Source organism: Phalangium opilio, unplaced genomic scaffold (genome assembly GCF_054372755.1).
Source record: "Phalangium opilio isolate 3A_F unplaced genomic scaffold, DU_Popi_V2 ptg000045l_1, whole genome shotgun sequence".
In the NCBI taxonomy this organism is placed as follows: domain Eukaryota; kingdom Metazoa; phylum Arthropoda; class Arachnida; order Opiliones; family Phalangiidae; genus Phalangium; species Phalangium opilio.
The window spans coordinates 7,962,402-7,982,796 of record NW_028324168.1 but is presented as its reverse complement, the minus strand read 5'-3'; the positions used below and the strand labels follow the sequence as shown (position 1 = coordinate 7,982,796).

Sequence of the window (20,395 nt, the reverse complement as noted above, 5' to 3'; positions counted from 1 at the left end):
TTCGGTTTCTGAGTTAAACCAAATATTACAGAACTTTGCTAGTTTATTGTCTGCCATTATTTAAGATGGTCGCCGAGTTTAGTCAACAATTTACAACTCTGTAATAGAGTATAATGAACCTATTTACAAAATTCCAGTGAAATTGTGTACATTTTACTACATTTATGACGTGGGAAAGGAAACTGTACTATTTTGAGTTTGGATTTGCTCTGGAAAATAACGCATCTATTTAATTGATAATTATTTCATCTTCGTCCTGAGAATCGACTTTAACTTCGTGTCACTAACAGCGGATATTACCAATTTAAAACTATAGTAAATACTAAGGGGGGGGGAATTATATAAAGACCTTATTCTGAATATGTAAATACTGCTGCATATGTAAGCCTAAATCGACGCTCATTTTGTAGAGTTATGACGGAGTATAGTCTGTAGAAGTGAACCAAAGTTCCCTTATGGACCATTAAATTGTTGAAATGAGAGAACGGAACTTAAAATTCGGTATTCAAGCTGTGTGACAATAAGCTTCAGGGATGGAATATTTGTACCAAAAATATCGTAACTCCCTTACATTAACTCGAAAGTTACTTGAGTTTGGCTGTAAACTTGCCATTTGACGCACTCTCCTCCTACACATTATTATTATAAATCTAAATATTTAGCCTGTTGAACCCCACCCTGATATGAGTTATGCTCGGATCTCATTTTCAGTGAGCCATTTTCACCCCGCGAACCTTAGATAAGGCCCTTTATTTATGCCTGATTGTTAAACGGAGAAGTGTACATACGGGCCTATAGTAGGCGTTGCGTTACTGTTGGACACTTGGTTTGGCACTGGTAACGATAATGGGCCGAGGAGCTGATGTCCTTAAAGACGGTCTTAAGTGACATTGCATCGTGCCCCCGACGGCTTTGCTGATTAAAACTGGACCCCGTTTTTGTTTACCTAAATATGAATCATCATTCTAAATAGCCACTGTTAAATTGCATCCTCCGCAGTCGTTTTGAATATTCAATTAATTAGTTATTAAGTTTAATCCCCGTGCACTGTTTTGGATCTGCTCTAAAACTTTTCTAAATTTAGTCGCTGTAAATTTTGTTTTTATGTGATAAGGGATTATTTATTGAACATTTTTATCTCTGGTTTGTTTGTTTGAGCTTGGAAAGGAACCATGGGCAAATAAAAGCGGGACAAATTACCATTCCGTTTTAATTTACCCTTCATCAAAGGTACAATTTTTTAAGATAACGACTGAAGCTTTTGAACATGAGAGTCATGCCCTCTAGTTTATTGGTCCATGCAAGTATAATATGGATTTTCGACCATCGTAGTATATGCTGAAGTAAAGGTTGTTATAATTTGAATTGCAAATTTCAAACCAACGAGGATATTAATGGTTTAATCGATTAGATTTAGGGAGGACTAATTAAATTAAAACCTGAAGACTTTGATAAATTGTTTGGGGATTAAGATTTTGTTTTTTTCTTCTTAAAATGTGTTTCATTAATTCCAAAAAGATACAGTTAAAACAATATTATGTTCTCTAATGTCTTCTTCAACATTTATGGCGCCAGACATAAGATCTCTCAAGTTTAGCGAGGGAATAATAGCACGTGCTTTTTATATTTTTATTTGAAAAATTAGGCTTAGTTCGCACAAGCTCTTGTGAAATTTAAAGTTCAAAACTTCTTTCTTTAAATCTCATAAAATCAATATTGCTTTTGATCCACACCCAATATTCCAGGAAATAATTTACATTCCGTATCGTATTTTCAGTCAATTTACTTTATCCATCTATTTCAAAGATGGAAACTGAATTTCACCATTAGGCTTAGCGATTTAGTCTTAAAACTAAGGCTTAGAGTTTGAAAGTCCGTAGGAACTTATAGTGTCAAAATATTGAGGGGAAAAAATAATGTAAGTCGTTGGTTGCGATCTGCAAATTGCTAAATAGCATGACTAGAAACGTTTCACGAGCTCGTAGCTCGTGTTATAGATAGATAAAGTAGTAAAAATTAAAAATAAATCGCTAACCATTAAGAAATAGCTTGTAATAGCGCGCGCTAAGCGACTCCTTATAGTAATCCACAACCGAGGCCTAGTTGCAACTCTTATCGCGGCTTGCATGAACCGAGAAGAAGTCCCGAAAGAAAAAGTGAAAAGGGAAAAGAGAATGGGCAAAGAGCGGTCCGGGGAATAAATGTCATTTGTCCGTGACCGTGTAATGACTTTGTAAGCTTTACCAGAACAAAAAACTCATTCATTTTTACTTCTTGGTTCTGCTGCCGACGACGTATATTACTCGAGACAAAACGCTATGGATGGTTGCCCTCACGTAGGCCTTGGCTTTAGTGTACATCCAATAAAGTATTTAGGTTTTCTTTCGACCCAGTTCTCGCGACACTTAGGCCTATATAGTTTATAGACACAAACAATACAATAGGCCTAACAGAAATGAGAGTTCTTAAGATAAAAGAAATGTATAGGTATACGTACATTCGTCTTGTCTAATCTTGAAGGGAGTATAAATTAACCGAGAAACCTGTACTGAAACGTCTAGAGCAGCAGACGAAAGTAATTCAAGTTTGCGCGGGAAAAATTACACGTGCTTTCCGCTTTCATTTAAATTAGGCTTAACTATTTCAGTTTTATTATCCCTTAACCTTCCTTCCGGAGATACGTAGCGGATATCTGATTCTTAATCCGCAAGTCTTGTTTGTAGGATTGTATATATATTTATACATATATAATTGGTTCAAAGTTTCAGATGTTAAACAACACACCATTAATTCTTAAGGCTTTGTTTGGTTCGCTTATCGCCTTACCATATTCGCTACCTAAGAGCCAATAATAGCTCGATAAACGTCGGAATGCGAGTTAATGGTTTCATCCTTTCACTTCGTTAGTTCTCCGAACGCGAATGGAATCTTTTAGCGCAATCGCCATTCAACCGTAAACGAAAGACATTTGCTTCTTCCTTCCCACATTCTCAGATTAAGCTAAGGGAGTAATAATAAGAAACGGGGCCAATTTGATCACGTTCCCTCCCCAGCAGCCCAAAAAAAGTTGCAGTTTCCCCGTTGTTTATTAGATCTAAGCAATTTGTATAGCCCAAAGTACCATAGACATACGCCCTAAGGTCTCTGTGGAAGACCAAAATATACAGGGTGTTTCTGATAAGTCTGCATGCATAAATTAAGGGGGATGTTCTTTGGGAAATCGATTTTGAATCGAAAATGTAACTTCTATCTCCATTTTGTTTCCCACAAAAGACACTGTTTCAAATCGAGTTAAGATTGGATGGAGTATTTTACGGATGAACCCTTAAACCATAACTCGAAAACAGTGGCCCGGGCGATTTTCCAAAGAACATCCCCCTTAATTTATGCCACCAGACTTATCAGAAACACCCTGTATAAGGAGGAAAAAGTAAATATCTTCCTGAACAATGGTTACGCCTGATTGGTCAATACTATACCATCGAATATTCGACTTTGGTTTTTTCCCTTCCCTAAATTTCCCTATACTTTCCCATAAGTTGTATAAAGTCGCGGATAACGACACGTTTGAGAATAAGATAGGGGAAAGCGTGAATTTGTTGTAAATCCTAACCTAAAATCTTCCCGAAGAGCCATTGAAAAAAAATCGAACTTTCCCCTGTAAGGTTTAAGCTATTTTTTGCAAATCTCATTTACTGCGAGAGATTTATATTGATGAACAAGGGATGGATTTTTTTTTTATCCTTAAGTATATCGACTCACGAGTGGGAATACTGATAACAAACGGTTGTCAACTTAACCTAACAGCGTTGTTAGTGCGGGAAAAAGAGGGTGTCTTTAAAGAGATAAACCCCTTATCGACTGCTTTCCTAAACTGTCTTTTTGACTCTTCTTCCATCGTGGTTATCCCAAAGGCCGCTTTAAAACTATCGATATCGAAAGTTCAAAACGTCGTATGTTTAGACTCGAGGTTTTAAGGATAATTTGAAGAAAATATAACTTTTACTTCATGAGGTCAGGTTACTTGGTATTGCCCTTTGTCCTCCTGGCTTACTGAAATGTTTATTAAAATGAATCCTAAAATTTCAACAATAAACTTCTCTTCTTAATAAATCATTGAAATTTGCTGGACAATTGTAAGAGATATATCTCTCTTTCGATTTTTACTTAGCTATATTTCTTTAACGTGATTGAATGGATAGACGTCTGCTCAGTGCCAATACTGTATTGAAATTTCCACCCCTAAAAACGACTTACTCCATCTTTACTCTAAAATTTACAACGATATTTAAAGTACCCGAGATCTTCCCCTTTTCTTACACGGTATGTTCCCCCTCCTCTCTATTATACGGGACGTATATTCATAAATTTTTATACGTTTGGCTTTATACCCTCCTATATTTTAGTTTCATTTTTTTCTTAAATAGATCTCTCCCATCCCTCTCTCTCTCTCTTTCCAGAGCTAAGCCTCCGTTCTTCCACATGCATGCATCCCCCGAGCTATAGCCGCGCGCCGCGTGTAGAGATTAGAATAGTTTTCTCTATAGTTTTAAAGCGCGGCGATTCACTATGGATACGATATCCTTAGACAAAAATAGGTCTTCAAGACAATGGGAAGCCTTTTTACTTTCAGAAAAAAAATCCCTTAGAAATGACCGTTGGGTTCAGTTTGCAATACAATTTGGTATCTGTTCTTATCAGCTTAAATCTAATTGGAGGAGGGAATTTTATACTGGAGTAGCAATCATATTCTAAAGGGCTAACGCGAGAGGGCCCTTCCCACCACGAATGGCCGTAAATTTTACCCATAATACTCTGGTTTTATGTTGGGCATAATCATTAAGTGCCACCTGGTTATAGCAACAAGAACTTCTATTTACACTCCTTAGCTAAGTTAGTATAATATTTTTACCGAGAGTATCATGACTGCACTCAATGATGCCTAATCTCGAAAAGCATGCTGGGGCACTCCAGTTCATCGGTCTCATCTCCCACGCTCTTACATTTCTCACTCTATTTCAGACCAAATACAGTTTACTCCCGAACCGTAACAAGTTCCTATGAACTATTTTAGTCTAAGGTGAAGTTTGTGCGTGATATATTCGTCCGATATTGTTCGTTGGGGATGAGAAAAGGAGGAGGGGTCTTTGGAAAAATATATTTGTTGGGAAAACGGTCAGGCTTGGATTTCTGGCAACGGAAGAGCCCGGGGAAAGGTTTTGGGAGGACCAAGAGCAGAGCGGAGCGTAGCATGCAGCTCCCGAAATGAAATAACAGATGCGGAGATGAATTATTGCGGAAGCTAGCTGGAGAAGTTTAGCAATAAAATACAAAACGCCTCTTCTCCTATAGCGTAAAAGAATGGGAAACGTTTGAATAAAGAATGGAGGATATAAAAATTTTATGTTTTTTTTTCTCTCTCTCTCTATCAGACTAGATTCTTCCAAGATCTTCTGCCTACGAAAATATTGTTTAAATTCTAGGATCAGGATTGAATTATATTATTTATATCTTAGTGTTTTTGGGGAGAATGCGAGTTCGTCTATATTATTTACTAGAGATTTGTGCAGCTGAAAAGTCAGGATGCAATTTATTTTATTTTATTTTATTTTATTTTATTTTATTTTATTTAATTTTACTTCAGGAATTGCTCATAGCTAAAATTATTTCTTTTTTTTTATTAATACAAACTTCATTGCTAATTTAATCTTTAGCCTACCCTAATTATATTTACGAAGTTTCACGATGCTTTAAGAAAAAAAGGAAATACTTTGAAATGTCTCGTTTCGATGTTTTCAAAAAGTGTCTTTCCTGTTGATCTTGAAGAAAAGGTCCGATTCTCAGGGGGACGGACATATATTTCCAGGGTAAAGTCAAGCCAAGCCGTGCACTAAAGTCTTTTTATTTTTAAATTAATATTTGAGCCTAATAGAGTTCATTTTTTTTCTTTCAACGATAAATTTAATAAACTACAGTAAAATTTGAAACAAAGTTAATTCTTCGAAGCTTTCAACTAAAGTAAGAAATTGGACCTTTCTACCTCACCTTTCTTCGAAATGCATGCTTCCCCTTTCCGTTTCTTTTATGCCTTACTAGTTTTACTTCCGAAAAGGGGAAGGGTTAAACTGAAAAAAAAGAGCCGAGTTTGAAAGAAAAATGAACCATCCTTGAAAAATTCTTCTGCTGCAGCCTCAAACTCATCTTAAACTAAAAGAAAAAATTTGAAGTTACGTAATTGCCACTTGAATATGGAACTTACTTAACTTTAAACGTAATTCAACGTATCTCCAAATTATCAAATGAATGTGTTGATAACATTTAAGAATATACAGGGTATTCATTATATTTTCGACTCAAAATTGATTCACAATATAACACGTGCACTGTACATCAGTCCTACCCACCCACGCTCCCGCGTAACGTTAGAAATTCCGCACATTCATAACAGTATTGATAAAATTCATAACTGAAAAACGATATTTAATATTAAAAACGGTACAGATACTGCAGCTTCTAAATCCGTAAACTTTACCCTTTTCTTATACCCAGCCAGCTCTTAAGTTGGAGAAAGGCAGATCTCAGTTAAAAAAAAAAAGAAACCGAGCTAGAAATATAAGGAATGAAAGAAATACTAGAGCTTCTCAGATGAACGAGAGAGAGAGAGAGAGAGAGGGAGAGAGAGAGAGAGAGAAGAGTTCAAAAAATAAAAGAATCGTTTCTTTCCAGAAATGAAAATCAAGAGTCTTTCATAAAACTATTCCATGTGCCTTCTTTCTCTCTCTCTCTCGCTCTCTCTTTCTCTCCTTCTCTCTAACGCGATACTTCTCCATGACGTAGTTCTTTCTTTTCCCTATAGTTTTTTATCCTTTTTCTGGGCTTGGGAGTAAGAAACGGTATGGATTGAGATGGTCTTTGCCGGGGGTGAATAAAGACCTTTAAGAGAAAAGAACGCGTGAATTTTTAAGCCTAATCTTTCTTAGCGTCCGCCCATTCGTCTTCGAGGAGTCATTAGCAGTCAAGCGTAAACATATATATACCCACCCCCATTCTCTCGACAACCCGGCCCTTTACGACTCCTAGCTGATGCTCTTCCGATTTCGGAAGCGCAGATTTGTGGCTAATCCTGTGGTGCTGATAAATTTTGTCAAAGTAACTTACGTGGTCGATGAAATTAATTTAAATGTAATTAGGCTTAGTAATATTCTTGGTTTCAAGATGATTTTAAGTTGTTCTTGGAACCTAACCTCAATTTGTTTTAAAGTTAAAATGCTTTAATGATTTGCTTGTAAAGCAAACGACTCCTAAACAGTAAAGGTTTCCTGGATTTAGGAAGCGCTAAGCCTAAATTGTGGATAAACAAGTTTTCTGCACCGTTTATTCGGTTTCGTTCAAAATTTATTTATATTTTCAGGGAATTAGGCTTAAGTCTTAATATAGTATAAAGAAGCCATATTAAACGGCGTCTGCTTGTCGTGGAAAATGTAGTGCGCAGTTTCTGATGATGAATCGTGTATGATTTAAACTAATATTAGGCTTAGGAATGCCGGGATAATGTCGGTATGTTATTACGATTACCGAAATGAATGAACTTCTCGCGAATTAACCGATACCACTGGCTAGCCAATCGTAAAAAGAATTCCAAGTGCTAGCTTGGGTATAAAAAATTAAGCCTTGGGCAGTGAAGCCTGCAAGCTAGCCTAAGGATTCTCTCGCTCTCGGTGTATCTTAAAACAGAAGGAGAGGCGCCTGAAAGGACAAACCTTTTTTCTGCAAAAATCCACCCATATAGCTTCTCGTTCCAAATGGAGAGTTTTGGACAAAGACGGAAACTGTATTTGAGGATTTTTTTTCTCTCTCTCTCTCTCTCTCCTTTCCGATGGGGTATTTCTCCACGCCTTTAGGTTGAAATTGGCTTTCATCTCATCATGATTCTTCTTATGGTAATGAACCTTATTTTTTTTTCTAAACTCGGGACACTCTCTTAGATTATAGAGGTTTTTAATTATCGGGATACTGTAAAGGATACGTATATCCATCCAGAAGGCACTAGTCCTTTTATTTTCATACGCAGATGAGCTTCAATGATAAGAGATCCAATTTAATAAATAGAAGAAAAAAACGTGTGGGATTTACCGGTTGCCTTGGTGCGTGTATGCCCGCGGAGTCTTTAAGAACTTAATTTGGTTTTTGTAGCGGGGAAGCTCTGCCAAACGGAAATTTAATTAATTTTTATTTTTTTTTTTTTGTTTTTAATTTTATGTTTTTTTTCGACTGCTACTTTTTTTGGGTGTGTCTTCGTTTATTAGCGTTTAGTTTCGATTTATAATACTGACGTAAGCAAACTGATGCTTAAGTTTCGCTCAGAAACCAACCAAGTCTCGAAATTTGGAAATTAACTCACATTTTTATGGTTTTAAAGTTTATGTTTAGAACTATTTATATCTCCATTTGATAGACAATATAGTCTAAACTAATTACAGTTTATCTCCCTTATTTTAAAAATCGGTTTTAATTGAAATCCACGTAAGGGAATGTCCGAAAAAAAATTCCAAATCTCATTTTCATTCAAAAATCGCTTTTTAAATTTTGCTGCTTCTATCCTATTTCTGTACATCCATACTTTTCCTTATACATCCTCCTCTCAATTTTTCTAAATCTCATTACCACGTGAGAGAGAGAGAGAGAGAGAGAGAGAGAGAGAGAGAGAGAATGGGAGGAGGGAAAAATACTACTAATTGGGTTTTCTTATTTTTCAAAATTACGAAAGACTGTGGGTTCAGTGGGGTAAATTTTAAAATGGGGGAATCGAAGTATTCACTACAGAAATGGGCATTATTGATACCTCTCAAGGAATGTTTTATTCCTAACTTCTACAGACCATTTCCATTATCCAGAATCTATGCTAGTCAAAGGAGCGCTGTTTATTGCTGTAATTTTAAACTGAAAAACCTTATGGAAAAGAAAGGGTTCCATCCCAAAGGTTTCTTTGTGTCCGATTGGATGAGCATTTTACTTTGTGGGAAGAATAAGAGATTATTTCAAACCCGTGACTCTGCTCCTAACCATTCTGTTTAATATTTCAGTTTAAGAGTGTATCGAAATAAAGCCTGAATTTAGGCTTTTTAAAAGCGATATTGAAAATACTTTATTACAGGCATTAATACGTGGTATCTTCTTAAACTGAAAAAAGGATTTTCTTCTATTTTTTATTGTTTCATGGTAAAAGTGTACTGAAATTAAGTCAAAAACCACGAGATTTAAATACGCATTGAATTAGTTCAACCCCCGTGTTTAACCCATGGTATTGTCTTACGTTGAAATATCATGGTCTTTAAAAGATAGTGAAAAAACCCAAAAGAAAAAAAAAATCGGTTTATTCTTTGCTTTTCCATTCGAATTTTTCAACCTCTTCCAAACTTTATCCATTGAACTGGAAGTAATATTATGGAGGGTGAACAGTCGCTAAGATAAAGCTTTTCTCTATTGGTTCCGATTCGATGGATAAGTGTATAGGTATATAGTCGATCTTTTCTTTAGGTTTTTTTCTTCATATTGAAATAACCACTGGACCATGTCGAGACTAGAGATCTTAGAGTATGGGAGCATATAGGATATCATACATAAAACTACCACCATGCACCTTTATACTGTATTTCTTCTTATGCTTGCTTGTCCTTATTCGATTTGGCCTATATTTGTATTCGTGCGTATATTGAATGCAATCTTTTTATTTGTTATTTCACAGTAGAAATTTGAGTTGTTTTTTTTGTGTGTGTTTGTAAGTAATATTTGTTGTTGTTTCCTATTGTATTTTGCATGACCCAAATTAAGAACAGATCTTGATATACGTTGTAGTCATATGAAAATAGACCTTGATATCTTTAAAATCAGAACACCAAAACGGATATACGGTCTCTAGAAAGCCCATTATTTGGGTCTACAACATTTAGTTCTACTTGGGCTGGTCCTAAACATTGATTGGCCCCCTGAAACAAGGAAATAGTAGTAAGACATATTAACCTTCAATCTAAGAACGTTACCGAACGATTCCGGTGATGTTTCAAAAAGTAAAACATCACCGGAATCTTGTGTACATTGTAAATAATACACCCACGGAGTCTACCATTACCGCTTTTAAGACAGTCCCAAAGGAAGGCCAAAATCACGACCGAATTTCGTAGATTGAACCAGGGTATAGAAAAAAGAGAAGTAAAAGTAGACCTAAAGCATTCCAGCCCCCAAAATTAATGATTTGAAATCCCGGAGAGGGAATCCTCCAAATAAACCAAGCGAAAGAGAAGTTTCGTATAATTTATATTTCACAATAACATTATAGCGTTGTTGAAGGCTGGAGAAGCGCTTTCCAAATTATGGTTGAAATAGCATTGAACTGCTTACTTGGGACTCGGTATCGTTTTGAGTTGAAAGGTTTTATAGTGAAGGAGAAATTCCAGTATAGCAAAGATTGCTAGCTTTTAACTCCGTGCCAGATTGGGCCGTACTGGACGCTGAAGTTGGGCCTACAAGTTGGCGCTAAGTTGTATGGAGTATATCAATGCGACGCAATCAAACTAAGTGTTTTTGTTACCGGGTTGATGTTTAGTGACCCCAGCATCTACGCGCTATCGCGAAATTTAGGCGAGTCTTTGATATTTTTAAAATTCCTAGAAGTACACTTTGGTGCGATGCGGGTGAACACTTCTACAGGCGCTCGTACAAAATATATGGGGAAGTTTTCCCCTGTTAGGTGGCTTCCCTTTCACTCGGGATATCGTCTTAAAAATTATTTTTCAAAATTGTCACGCTTCTTCTGTGAATATTAATTAGTTACGAATTAATGGTATTAATTGGTATACCACAATTTCAAACCATCTCTCCCGTTCACACTTCACATGATTCGATACCTAATAATATTTTTTAAAGAATTCCAAAACATCACCACTTCCTCGCCAATTTTAGTCCAAATCCATCTGGTTTATTTATAAGTAAACTAGATTCCCCTATAACTATAGCTATCCGTAACGGGTTGCGCTAGATACATAGGCGTAACGCCATCATCGGATGTTTTCTATCCGAACTTGGCTTTAGACGTTTTAGGACAGGCCGAAGACTAATGCTTGTCTTCGACTTCAACTTCAACCCCGAGCGAGACCCCGGGCTTTAAACCTATCCCTTATACCCCAGTTTTAATACATGCTGGGCTCCAGCTTCTTTCCTGGAATCATGTGATCTTCCTTCTGTTTGATGTATTCTAGGAGTTGGGACCCGAAGACCAACCATGCTTTGAATAAAACGGGTGCCGGAGGAGAGAGAGAGAGGGTTTTGAATAAACGGTTCCAAATGGAAAAGAGAGAGAATATATTTATTCCATCGATTTGGAATTCCTTGAAATATATATATATGAAGTTGAATGGTTTTAATCTTTTAAAGGAGTATTGAAGTTTAATTTCGAATGCCTCAACGTTTTGATAGTTTAAATATACTTGAAAATGCGAAAACTTAGCATAATGAGTAAATAAGATTATATGGAGCGAACGCTTTTGATCATTTTGAGTATTTGTTCTAGTCTACGTATTAGATAGTCAAATAAAACGTGCTTATAATTAAATTTATAATAATTAAATAGAAAATTTGAAATATTTTTAATTCTTCATATAGTTCGGCTTAGGCATAATTATAATATCCACTATAACATAATTACTTTAAACGCTTCACTAATTGTTGATAACTATATATATATATATGAGGTTTAAAACCGGCATTATCCGTTGGGGAATATTAATGGGAAGCTCGACCCACGCGTGTTTTAATGTTTTCCTAAAACAATTTCCCGAATTGATGTATTCCGGAATTTAGAAAACTCTGCCAACGTTGCCATATTAATTTAATTAACGACTTTAATTAAAACGCCCCCATGACATAGTTTTAGACAATTAATTTAAAAATAAAGTTTACAGCTTATTTTTTTTCTTGTTGTTGTTTTGTCGTATCGTGATGCCGTCTTTCTCAAGTCGTTTAAAGTCCGCGGTATCTTCAATTTAAAATTAAGCCACTGTAATCGAGCTTCCTTCCATCTTATTTCCAGCGGCTTTAATTTGAATATAGACACATTCAGAGTCGCGTAACCTAGCAACGCTATTACGTCTTTCATTATTAAAGTGTTAATTGTCGAATTAGTCTAGAGAACGCGAGTTGATGAGTATGGGCGGCTAAAAATCCCTGTCTTAAGCCTAAATTAGAAGTTTATTAGTCGGAAGATATCATTGATATTACTTCTGATCGCCGCAGTTTCTTAGTTTCAAACATCAGAGAAGGTCAAGAAGGAGAAAAGTATAGGAGGTCAAGATTTATACCTTTCTTAATTATATTCGTAATTAATTTGATAACGTTAGTTTTATTTAATTTAAGACTGATCCCCGGGAAAGTCTTGAGAGAGAGAGGGGGCGGGTAGAATGTGGATTTCCGTTTTAGATGAGGTTGAGGGGAGGAGGCTAAACCAATTTCGAGGTCTAATTTGACGTGCTTAACTCCATAAATTCTGTATACGTCCGAGATGGGCATCGAGGGAAAAGGCCAGTAAATGCCGGATTTTCATCTCGCGCGCTCGCGCTCGTGTTTTAGACGTATGTCTCCCGCCAAAATCCCGCGCCAAATGTTCGCGCTCCTCGCGGTGTGTAGGAGAAAACGAGGGAATTTTGGCGGGAAAATTTGTTGCTCCCGCTCTCGGGGATGTCTTCTAGAATTAATCGCGTCATTTAACAAACTTTAAAACGGCAAACTGGGCAATAATACGTCGCTATTCGTCGAAATTAGGCACGAAACTTATTGAATACGTTGACAAAGTTGCTTTCTACTCGGGCGAGAATTCTCCCTCCGCTTATTTTACTCTAAGGTGTAACGATTTGGGATCCCTTCGAAAGGCTCGAGGGAATTTTGGAAACCTGAATTTTGCCGCTCTTTTGGGAAGATGCTTGATGCGCTCTCTGCGCATCTCATGCCAAAGAGGTATTTATTAAAAGTTGGATGAGAAATCCCATGAAAGGATAACCATCATCTAGGGATAGTAAAACATGTTAGCCATTAATTTATGTCGCATTTAGACCTCGATCACGTTCGGACCACGCCGAGCAACAATTCGAACTTAAAGGGAGTACAAATCCCATACTTGGACACTGGGCAGGGTTGAATCAATTTCACCCTATCTTTATCGAGATTCTAAACTTGAATGTTACGAATGGCGTGCTTTGTTCAGAGGTATGCAAAGTGGAAGGAGGACTGCTGCGTGGGTTTCAAGTCGTCCTTAGTCAGTATACCGTGAATCTTGTCAAGCCCTTTTCATTCCCCTTGAAATGTTTATGCGCGGTTGGGTGAAGGGGAAGGCTCTGTTATGATCTTATGTAAGGAATGATTGCAGTTTTAGAATAACTTATATCCAACTTGTGACCATTTACTAGATGATTTTAGCGACTAAATAGATTAATTTCAAAGTTATGAAATCCATTTTCTCTAAACGAAGCAAATATTTCCTGCAGTGCCCTTGTACAATTTTCTTATTGATGATGGAAACCCTTTTGCTTCAGTTGTTTATCAATACCAATTCCTCTTTAAAACTTTGAAGGAGCTATAGGGGTTTGGTCAACTGATTTGGAAATTGGAGATGTATGGAGACTGTTTGCGTAATCAAGTTGGGAGTTTAGGTTTTGAAACGAGGATTCTGAATTCCGAGAAACTTCGATATTTGTCTTTAACTAACGTGTAATTGGAGCGAATCTTGAAACTTCAAAGACATTCTCGCTCGCGACAGTACATTCAAAGGAAATAAATTGAATGGTTTCTATTAATTTAAGTTCGGCTCTTAGAAATTGACCTTAAAATCGAGGGTTTTTGATGTTTTAAATTAAATATAGAAGTCATAGAGCGCGAGCCTATCTATCTCGTATAGAAGTCACAAACTGTAGATGTAAGCATGTCTAAGAAGTAACTGGAAAATGGGTTAGTTAGCGCCATCTGGCCAGGCATTACAGCCTAACTTATAATTGCATCATACCATGAAAGACTACTACTTTATCGCCCAACTTTCAAGTTAAATTATCCCAAACATTTTCCCCAATCAATTATACTTGGAAATTATTTAACAGTTCAGAATTTTGAACCGCGTATAGTCCCAGACGTATAACATCAAAAACCCACGTACGATACTAAAGGTAGTGGCAAAGGCTTATCTAAACACTAGCCACAACAACGTACTGACCATACTTTGAATTTCTAATTAGAATTTAAAAAAAATAAATAAATAAATAAATTTTCGAAACTTTTCAAGAGCAGATCAAAAATGTTGGTTTATGTATAACAGGGCGTGTAAAGGAATTACAATTAGCGCGAGATATTGAGTTAGGGAAGGCATTCTCAAAAGCGGAAAATTCCAATTATAATCACCTCGGAGATGAAAAGGAAGAAAAAAAGAAAGGAGAAATGGGAAAAATTATTATACTCGACTAGGTTTAATTAAGATCTCTTTCCTTGTGTTACAATCGAATTAATCCCTTTTCACGCTAGATGCTAGCTAGCATTCATAGCGTGGTTTGGAATACAGTCGGTCGTTATATAACGAACGAATTCGAAATTCTCTTTCTTGAATACACACAAGGAAACCTATGAACTCAAAGGACCAAGGGAAAATACATATATTGTATTAAAAGTAGATTATTTTGAAGTTGCATGGGAAAATTCTTTTAATTAATTTGTTAAAGAAATATGGGTGTTGCGTAATTTGAGACGACATTTAATTTGGTACTCTTGGAACAATTATTAGACTGTTTGGTGAGTGATTGATCGAATGGCTCTGTTTAGGAGTTTTATAATATACTGATTGCGGTATTTATTCAAATTAGTACTAAGAACAGATTGGTGCAATAGTTCTTAAAGTGCGTTTGAAAATTTCCATGAACAGTCATGTTCAATTAAGAGCAGTTCAACAATACTTTTATGACATTAAACAATGCGCATTCATTCACACGCCTCAACTTTCCCCTCAATATTTTATTCAAAAGTCTAGGCCTACATTTTAAAACTTTCTATGATAACTTTGGAATTTTCTTCCACTACTCTCGGTTCAAATGCCGCCCTGTTTCTGGCAAGATGATACATAGATACAATAATTCTCTTCCGCACTGCAGGGTTCGAAAACTTAATACAATTCAAAAGAAGCACCCCACTAAAGAAATATACGGGCTTCGGGTGTCTTTTGCCGCTATGGCTCTCCTCAGAATCCATTCCATAACTTAACTTAATATTAAAGGGCAAATGCGGGTCTGCAGGATTCGCGGAATAGGTGGAGAGGGGGCATCGTCTTTAGTCCTAAAGTATCGAGGCATTTTCCAAAAGGTGTAGCAGATGGTACCAAAACGAAAAAGACCCAAGCAGCGGTGCAGACTCTTGACGCTCGCTGCCCCGTACCGAGGCTGCAACGTATGGAGACCATGTATGGTTCGCTGTAGTCTGAAGGTACTCTATAGTGGAACGTAGCGAGTTGCCTTGTTCAACACGGCCCTGCAATTAGTGAAAGCCCCCTTCGTCTTTCCAGAGGTTTTGCCGTCGATATTCGCTTAGCGTTTGAGGCCCATTCACATTGTAGACCTCGCAAGAGGCTGCGGTATAAGTTCATAAGATAAGTTTGTCGCTTGTCATGAAGTGACATAGGTAAAACAACATTGGCTCTCTGATATTTTCTCGTGTAACTTGGTAGCATCCTTCATTTCCTCAACAAACTCTGCTAAATTTGACCATATTCACATAAAAATAAAATCCTGATAAGCGTGTTCAGATATTACGTAAAATATCCCCTCTGAATCCATGGCCATTCACGAGGGATTTCCTATCGTGATGGTTCCGATCCATTGCCTCGAAACTATTTGGCAACATTAGTAAGCTTCCTAATGCGAATAGGTCTTTAGGCCTCGTGTAGGAAACTCAGGGAAGGGCTGGGCTGGTCGACCTAAAACGCGTCGTAAATATGTTTAATAATAAGTTTTCCGCTGCTTTGGATAGAAATTGGAGGGAATTGGTGGATGGGTGGGTGAGTGGTGGCGGGCCAGGGGGAAATCGTCGCGCGTTCTCTTGTGGGTAAGAAGGGAAACTGGTCCTGTAGTTTGGGGCCCTCGAATGGGCCCAACCTCAACGCCCATTTCTATACCATTAGCTCTAATGGAAAAGTGTAGTCAATCTCACTTTGCAGCATTGTCGATAACTGAACAACAACCATTTCTGCTTCTCTACTCATTTTCCTGCCTTATTTGTCAATACATACCTTGCCAACTTTAATAACAAAGTTTTACCCTAGTTTACTTCATTTGTCCAAAGGGGCCTTACTTGAATTGATCAGTTAGAAGTTGATTAATGCTTGTCAAACGTTTGTGGTTGTGTATGAATTATAAGTATTATCATGTAGGTTTAATTGTAGATATCTTCTGATGAATTTTGGGGTTCCTATTGATAGGTTAATATTTGTACTTTGAAAATTTATGGTAAAATTGAGAGATGAGTAGTTTAAACTAATGTTGTGGTAACTTCTACGGTTTAATTTATTTTTGGATTGACTTTAATAACCCAAGTTATTCTAAGGAGAATACGTTAGCCTTGTACTCTTTTCGAACAAGGTTTGGAACATTGAAAGTTTCTCTTGTAGTTCCATGTACTGTTTTAGTTGGGGCCATATGCTTCCTTTTCGTTGTCTATAGTGTTTTTGAAATTATTCCAAATAAGGGGGCTAAGTTGTCCATTAAATTTTAACGAGTTTTGAATTAATGTCTGCTTGTGTACCTGTAATTTTTAAGGGTATCTTGAATTGTATTTATTTATTTTTTCTCTTTTATAACATAAGGCGCTTGGAAAATATAGTATATATATAGAGAGAAAATTATTCCATGTAAATTATTTTGGGATGCAAATTTTTCAGAGAACTATTTTAAACTTATTATACCGTAACACGCGAGAATACTTTTTATAGAATTTAATAACTGGTTACTAGAAGTACAACCAAGATGCGGGGTCCTTTGTTATTGATTTTAATTTCGGGGACCCATAGTTGGGTAAGTGAAATATCTTACGGACACGTTCTAATGATTTATAAAGTAATTCATTAAATTTACACAACGACAATTCATTTAACATCATTACATAATTAGATAAAATCACTTGCAAATTTTTATCGTAGAGCCAAAAGTGTATATATCTAAGTAATATCTAAAATAATATTAATTCAGAACTGATAAAAAATTAATTGGATTCATGATCCATATTTCAGAGCTGATAAAAAATTAATAGGCATATAAGCCGAATAAATTAAATCAAAACTTAAAATATTCAAAATATGTTAAGATCAGAATATGAAAAAAAAAACTTTTTATGAATTTTTCATGCTATGCAATAATAATGCGCTAGAACTCTGTGGAGGATGTAGACCTTTTCCAATCATAAATTTTAATGTTTAAAGCTACAGAACACTCTCCCATAATCATTCTTAGTATCTAGTATTTTTTCGTAAGTAAAATGACTACGGATGGAAAAACCCATGGGTAAAAAAAGAAAAAATATATATTTTCAAAATCACGGAATACCATCTTTATTTATTTAAAATTCTATGGATATTTGCCCTACACTAAAGAGTACATACTGTGTTTTTTTATCAGTAAATTATTCAAATCTATTGATTCGGGGAAATAAGAGAAGGTATTAGAAAGGGAAACAAAGTATATCTTTCCAAATGACTTATTTTGCATGTTATGTTAATATTGTTTTATGAAATTTAAAGTTCGTTAGTTAGGCATATGTATTAAAATTACAGAAATGTCACTTAGAAATATATATATAAAGGAATATATTAGCTGATATTAAAATCTAGTGCATTAATGTAATTTTTTTTTTGAAGAGAAGTTTGTGAATTAATGCCATTATACGGGGATGGAAGACGGAGAAGAGTTAAAGGGATATGTTGGAAAGATGCCAAGAAAAAAATATTATTAATTTTTAAAAGGGATTAAGTCAAAATAGGTACGAAATTATTTTATTTCTGGTTAATTATTCGAGTCGCGAGGACTTAACTAATTTTTTTGCAAACCACTAGGGGCTCTGTTTTAATTTAATCGTGATTGTAGGGTTAATTAAACCCCAGTCGAGTTTTTACAATATCTTTCAGATGCAACCGTATTAATTGTTTTTAAATTAATTTTTAATATTTCACCATCCATTTAATTGAATTTAAAACAATCCTGAAACCTTATAAAAGTATACGACATAAAACATCATAAACGAATGATACCGTAGACAGACTAATAAGCAACCCTATTCAAATAGAGAGAGCTACTGTAAGGGGAATAACCTATGGAATGTGACATCAATAATGGTAAAGTAATTCTGAACCTAGGAAAGAGGTATAAGAATATGACGACAGGAAATCATTCCTAATGGCTCTTGGCAACACACGCCTCTTTTTGGACGTGCGGTGTCAAGTCCATTGAATAGTTTTGTCTATAAAGTACATCGTCACTTGTATTACTACTACTAAGTACTTCCCCATTCAGTGACTGACAACGCTAGAGAAACGTAATAGTTGTACCTTTTACAGTATCATTTGTAAATGATAACCACACGCACACCCAAAAAAATAAACCCCAACCAAATGTTCACCCAATAAAGCAAGCAAAAACCTTACGTTATAAAAAGAGAAAAAACAAACTCACCAACTAAAAGTAGGAATAAGCAAGCCAGATACTTGATTGGTCGAACAACGTACAATCGCCGCATGTTCGATGGGTAGTTTTATTTTCTTTGGTTCTTTCACGATAGTTCCCTACAAACTGAACCTAAGATCGAAGACGACAAGTTAATTCTTTTCCCTTTCTCGTTTGATTTTTGAAAGAAGTGAACTTCCTCTTTTTCTTCGAAAGTAACTAAAAAGTCCGGGACTGAAATACTACCAAAGTCAACTCCGATGAGAGAGGAGGAAAAACGAAAAAGAATATTCGATCAGTCTTAAGTTGTATAGTCGATTCTTGACAAGACCCTATTTAAAGTCTATTTAGGGTCCATGTTAGAAGAAACTTTGCGCGGAATATTAAACAGCTGAAAACACGAGGTCGAATTCGCCGCTCGCGATTGGAAACACAGAGTCCCTCCAACACAAGCTAGATTAGACCCGGTCGACCGACCGTTCTCTTCGACGATTTAGCGTCGACTGACTCTCCGGATGATTCTGTCCAGGGCTTTTCTCTTCTCTCCTCCGTCTCTTGGAGAAGAGGACTAGGAAAAGGGCTCTGCCGGCGTTGAGAGAAGCCTGGAACTGACTATCTGGGACTCGGGACCCTGCACGGGTTGTGTTAGGACTCGGGCTAGATTACTTAGAGAAAAGAGGGGGGTAAGGGTTGTCAGGCGATCAAGGCACTTTTTTGCCCGCCCCCTATCTCCATTTACGATGAGCCTTTCGTGGTGTATACTCGATCAGTGAGAGTTTTTCTTGCCAGAAAGGAAGGCACCCAATTCCTTCAAGGACGAGTGTCAGGAATGTCATGAAGGGTTTGATTTAGATTGGTTGAGATTTGAGAGAGTAGGGGGATCATTCGAACCTGTTTGTTTTTTAACTCTTAATTTCAAATTGTGGAGAAACATCGAGAAGATGGTGTGTCATTTGGTCAATCGCTCAACAATTTTAAAGAGACCAGTAAAGTCAGGTGCATGCTGTACTCTCCTATCCTACAGCCAGTCGTGCTACAACTTACAAGTCTTGGCTAAGTTTTATTTTCAAGCTTGCTTCAATTTTATTTATAAAAGGTCATGGATTAAATCAAGAATTCAAGTTCAAATAAAACTTTGGGACTTTTTTGAGCCGATTTGCACGCGCTATTTGGAGCTAAATGTCTCCTTCGTGAGGCTTGCCCCTTTGGACGTAAGGAAAAGCCCCCTACTCCCAAGAAAAGGCTAAAGAGAGACAGAAATAGCAGCTAGAAAAGAAGGAAAAGTATCTTCTTGAGCCTAATTTAGCAAAGGGATCGTTCTTTTAATCCAAACCTCTTCCCTAATACTTGGCTAGCAATGGTAATGCCGCTATAGCTTCTTCTTTATATTGGATTTGCCCGAAAAGAAAGCCAGACTCGAGCTACACCCAGCGGTTGCTCCGGGATGCGAAGTTCGCTTTAGTTCAGTCAGTGATGTGCAGTCAATTCGCTAGCAAATGCCGCAGCTAGGTTATGTTCTGTTAGGGATTTGCGTTATATCATTTGGAATGTTCTGTTTGTATCTTTGTTCTTTCTTAATACCACTCTTGAAACTTCCATACCATTTCGTCTGCACTTCCGACCGAGGGTGTCTTTTACTAGGGATCTTATTGGGGGATCATTGTTTT

The 20,395-nt window shown here is 36.5% G+C and overlaps 1 protein-coding gene across 7 annotated transcripts in view; it reads right to left on the bottom strand.

The window, feature by feature from the left end:
* LOC149677245 (cell adhesion molecule Dscam1-like) overlaps window positions 1-19,868 on the bottom strand; it is a 106,152-nt gene extending 86,284 nt beyond the window's left edge. For all 7 annotated transcript variants that reach the window (XM_089838276.1, XM_089838277.1, XM_089838278.1 and 4 more), the window contains exon 1: window positions 18,738-19,868. In XM_089838276.1, the coding sequence (XP_089694402.1) occupies window positions 18,738-18,801 (64 nt within the window). In that variant the 5' untranslated portion in view covers window positions 18,802-19,868. The remainder of the gene's footprint in view (window positions 1-18,737) is intronic.
* Window positions 19,869-20,395: the final 527 nt, after the last annotated feature.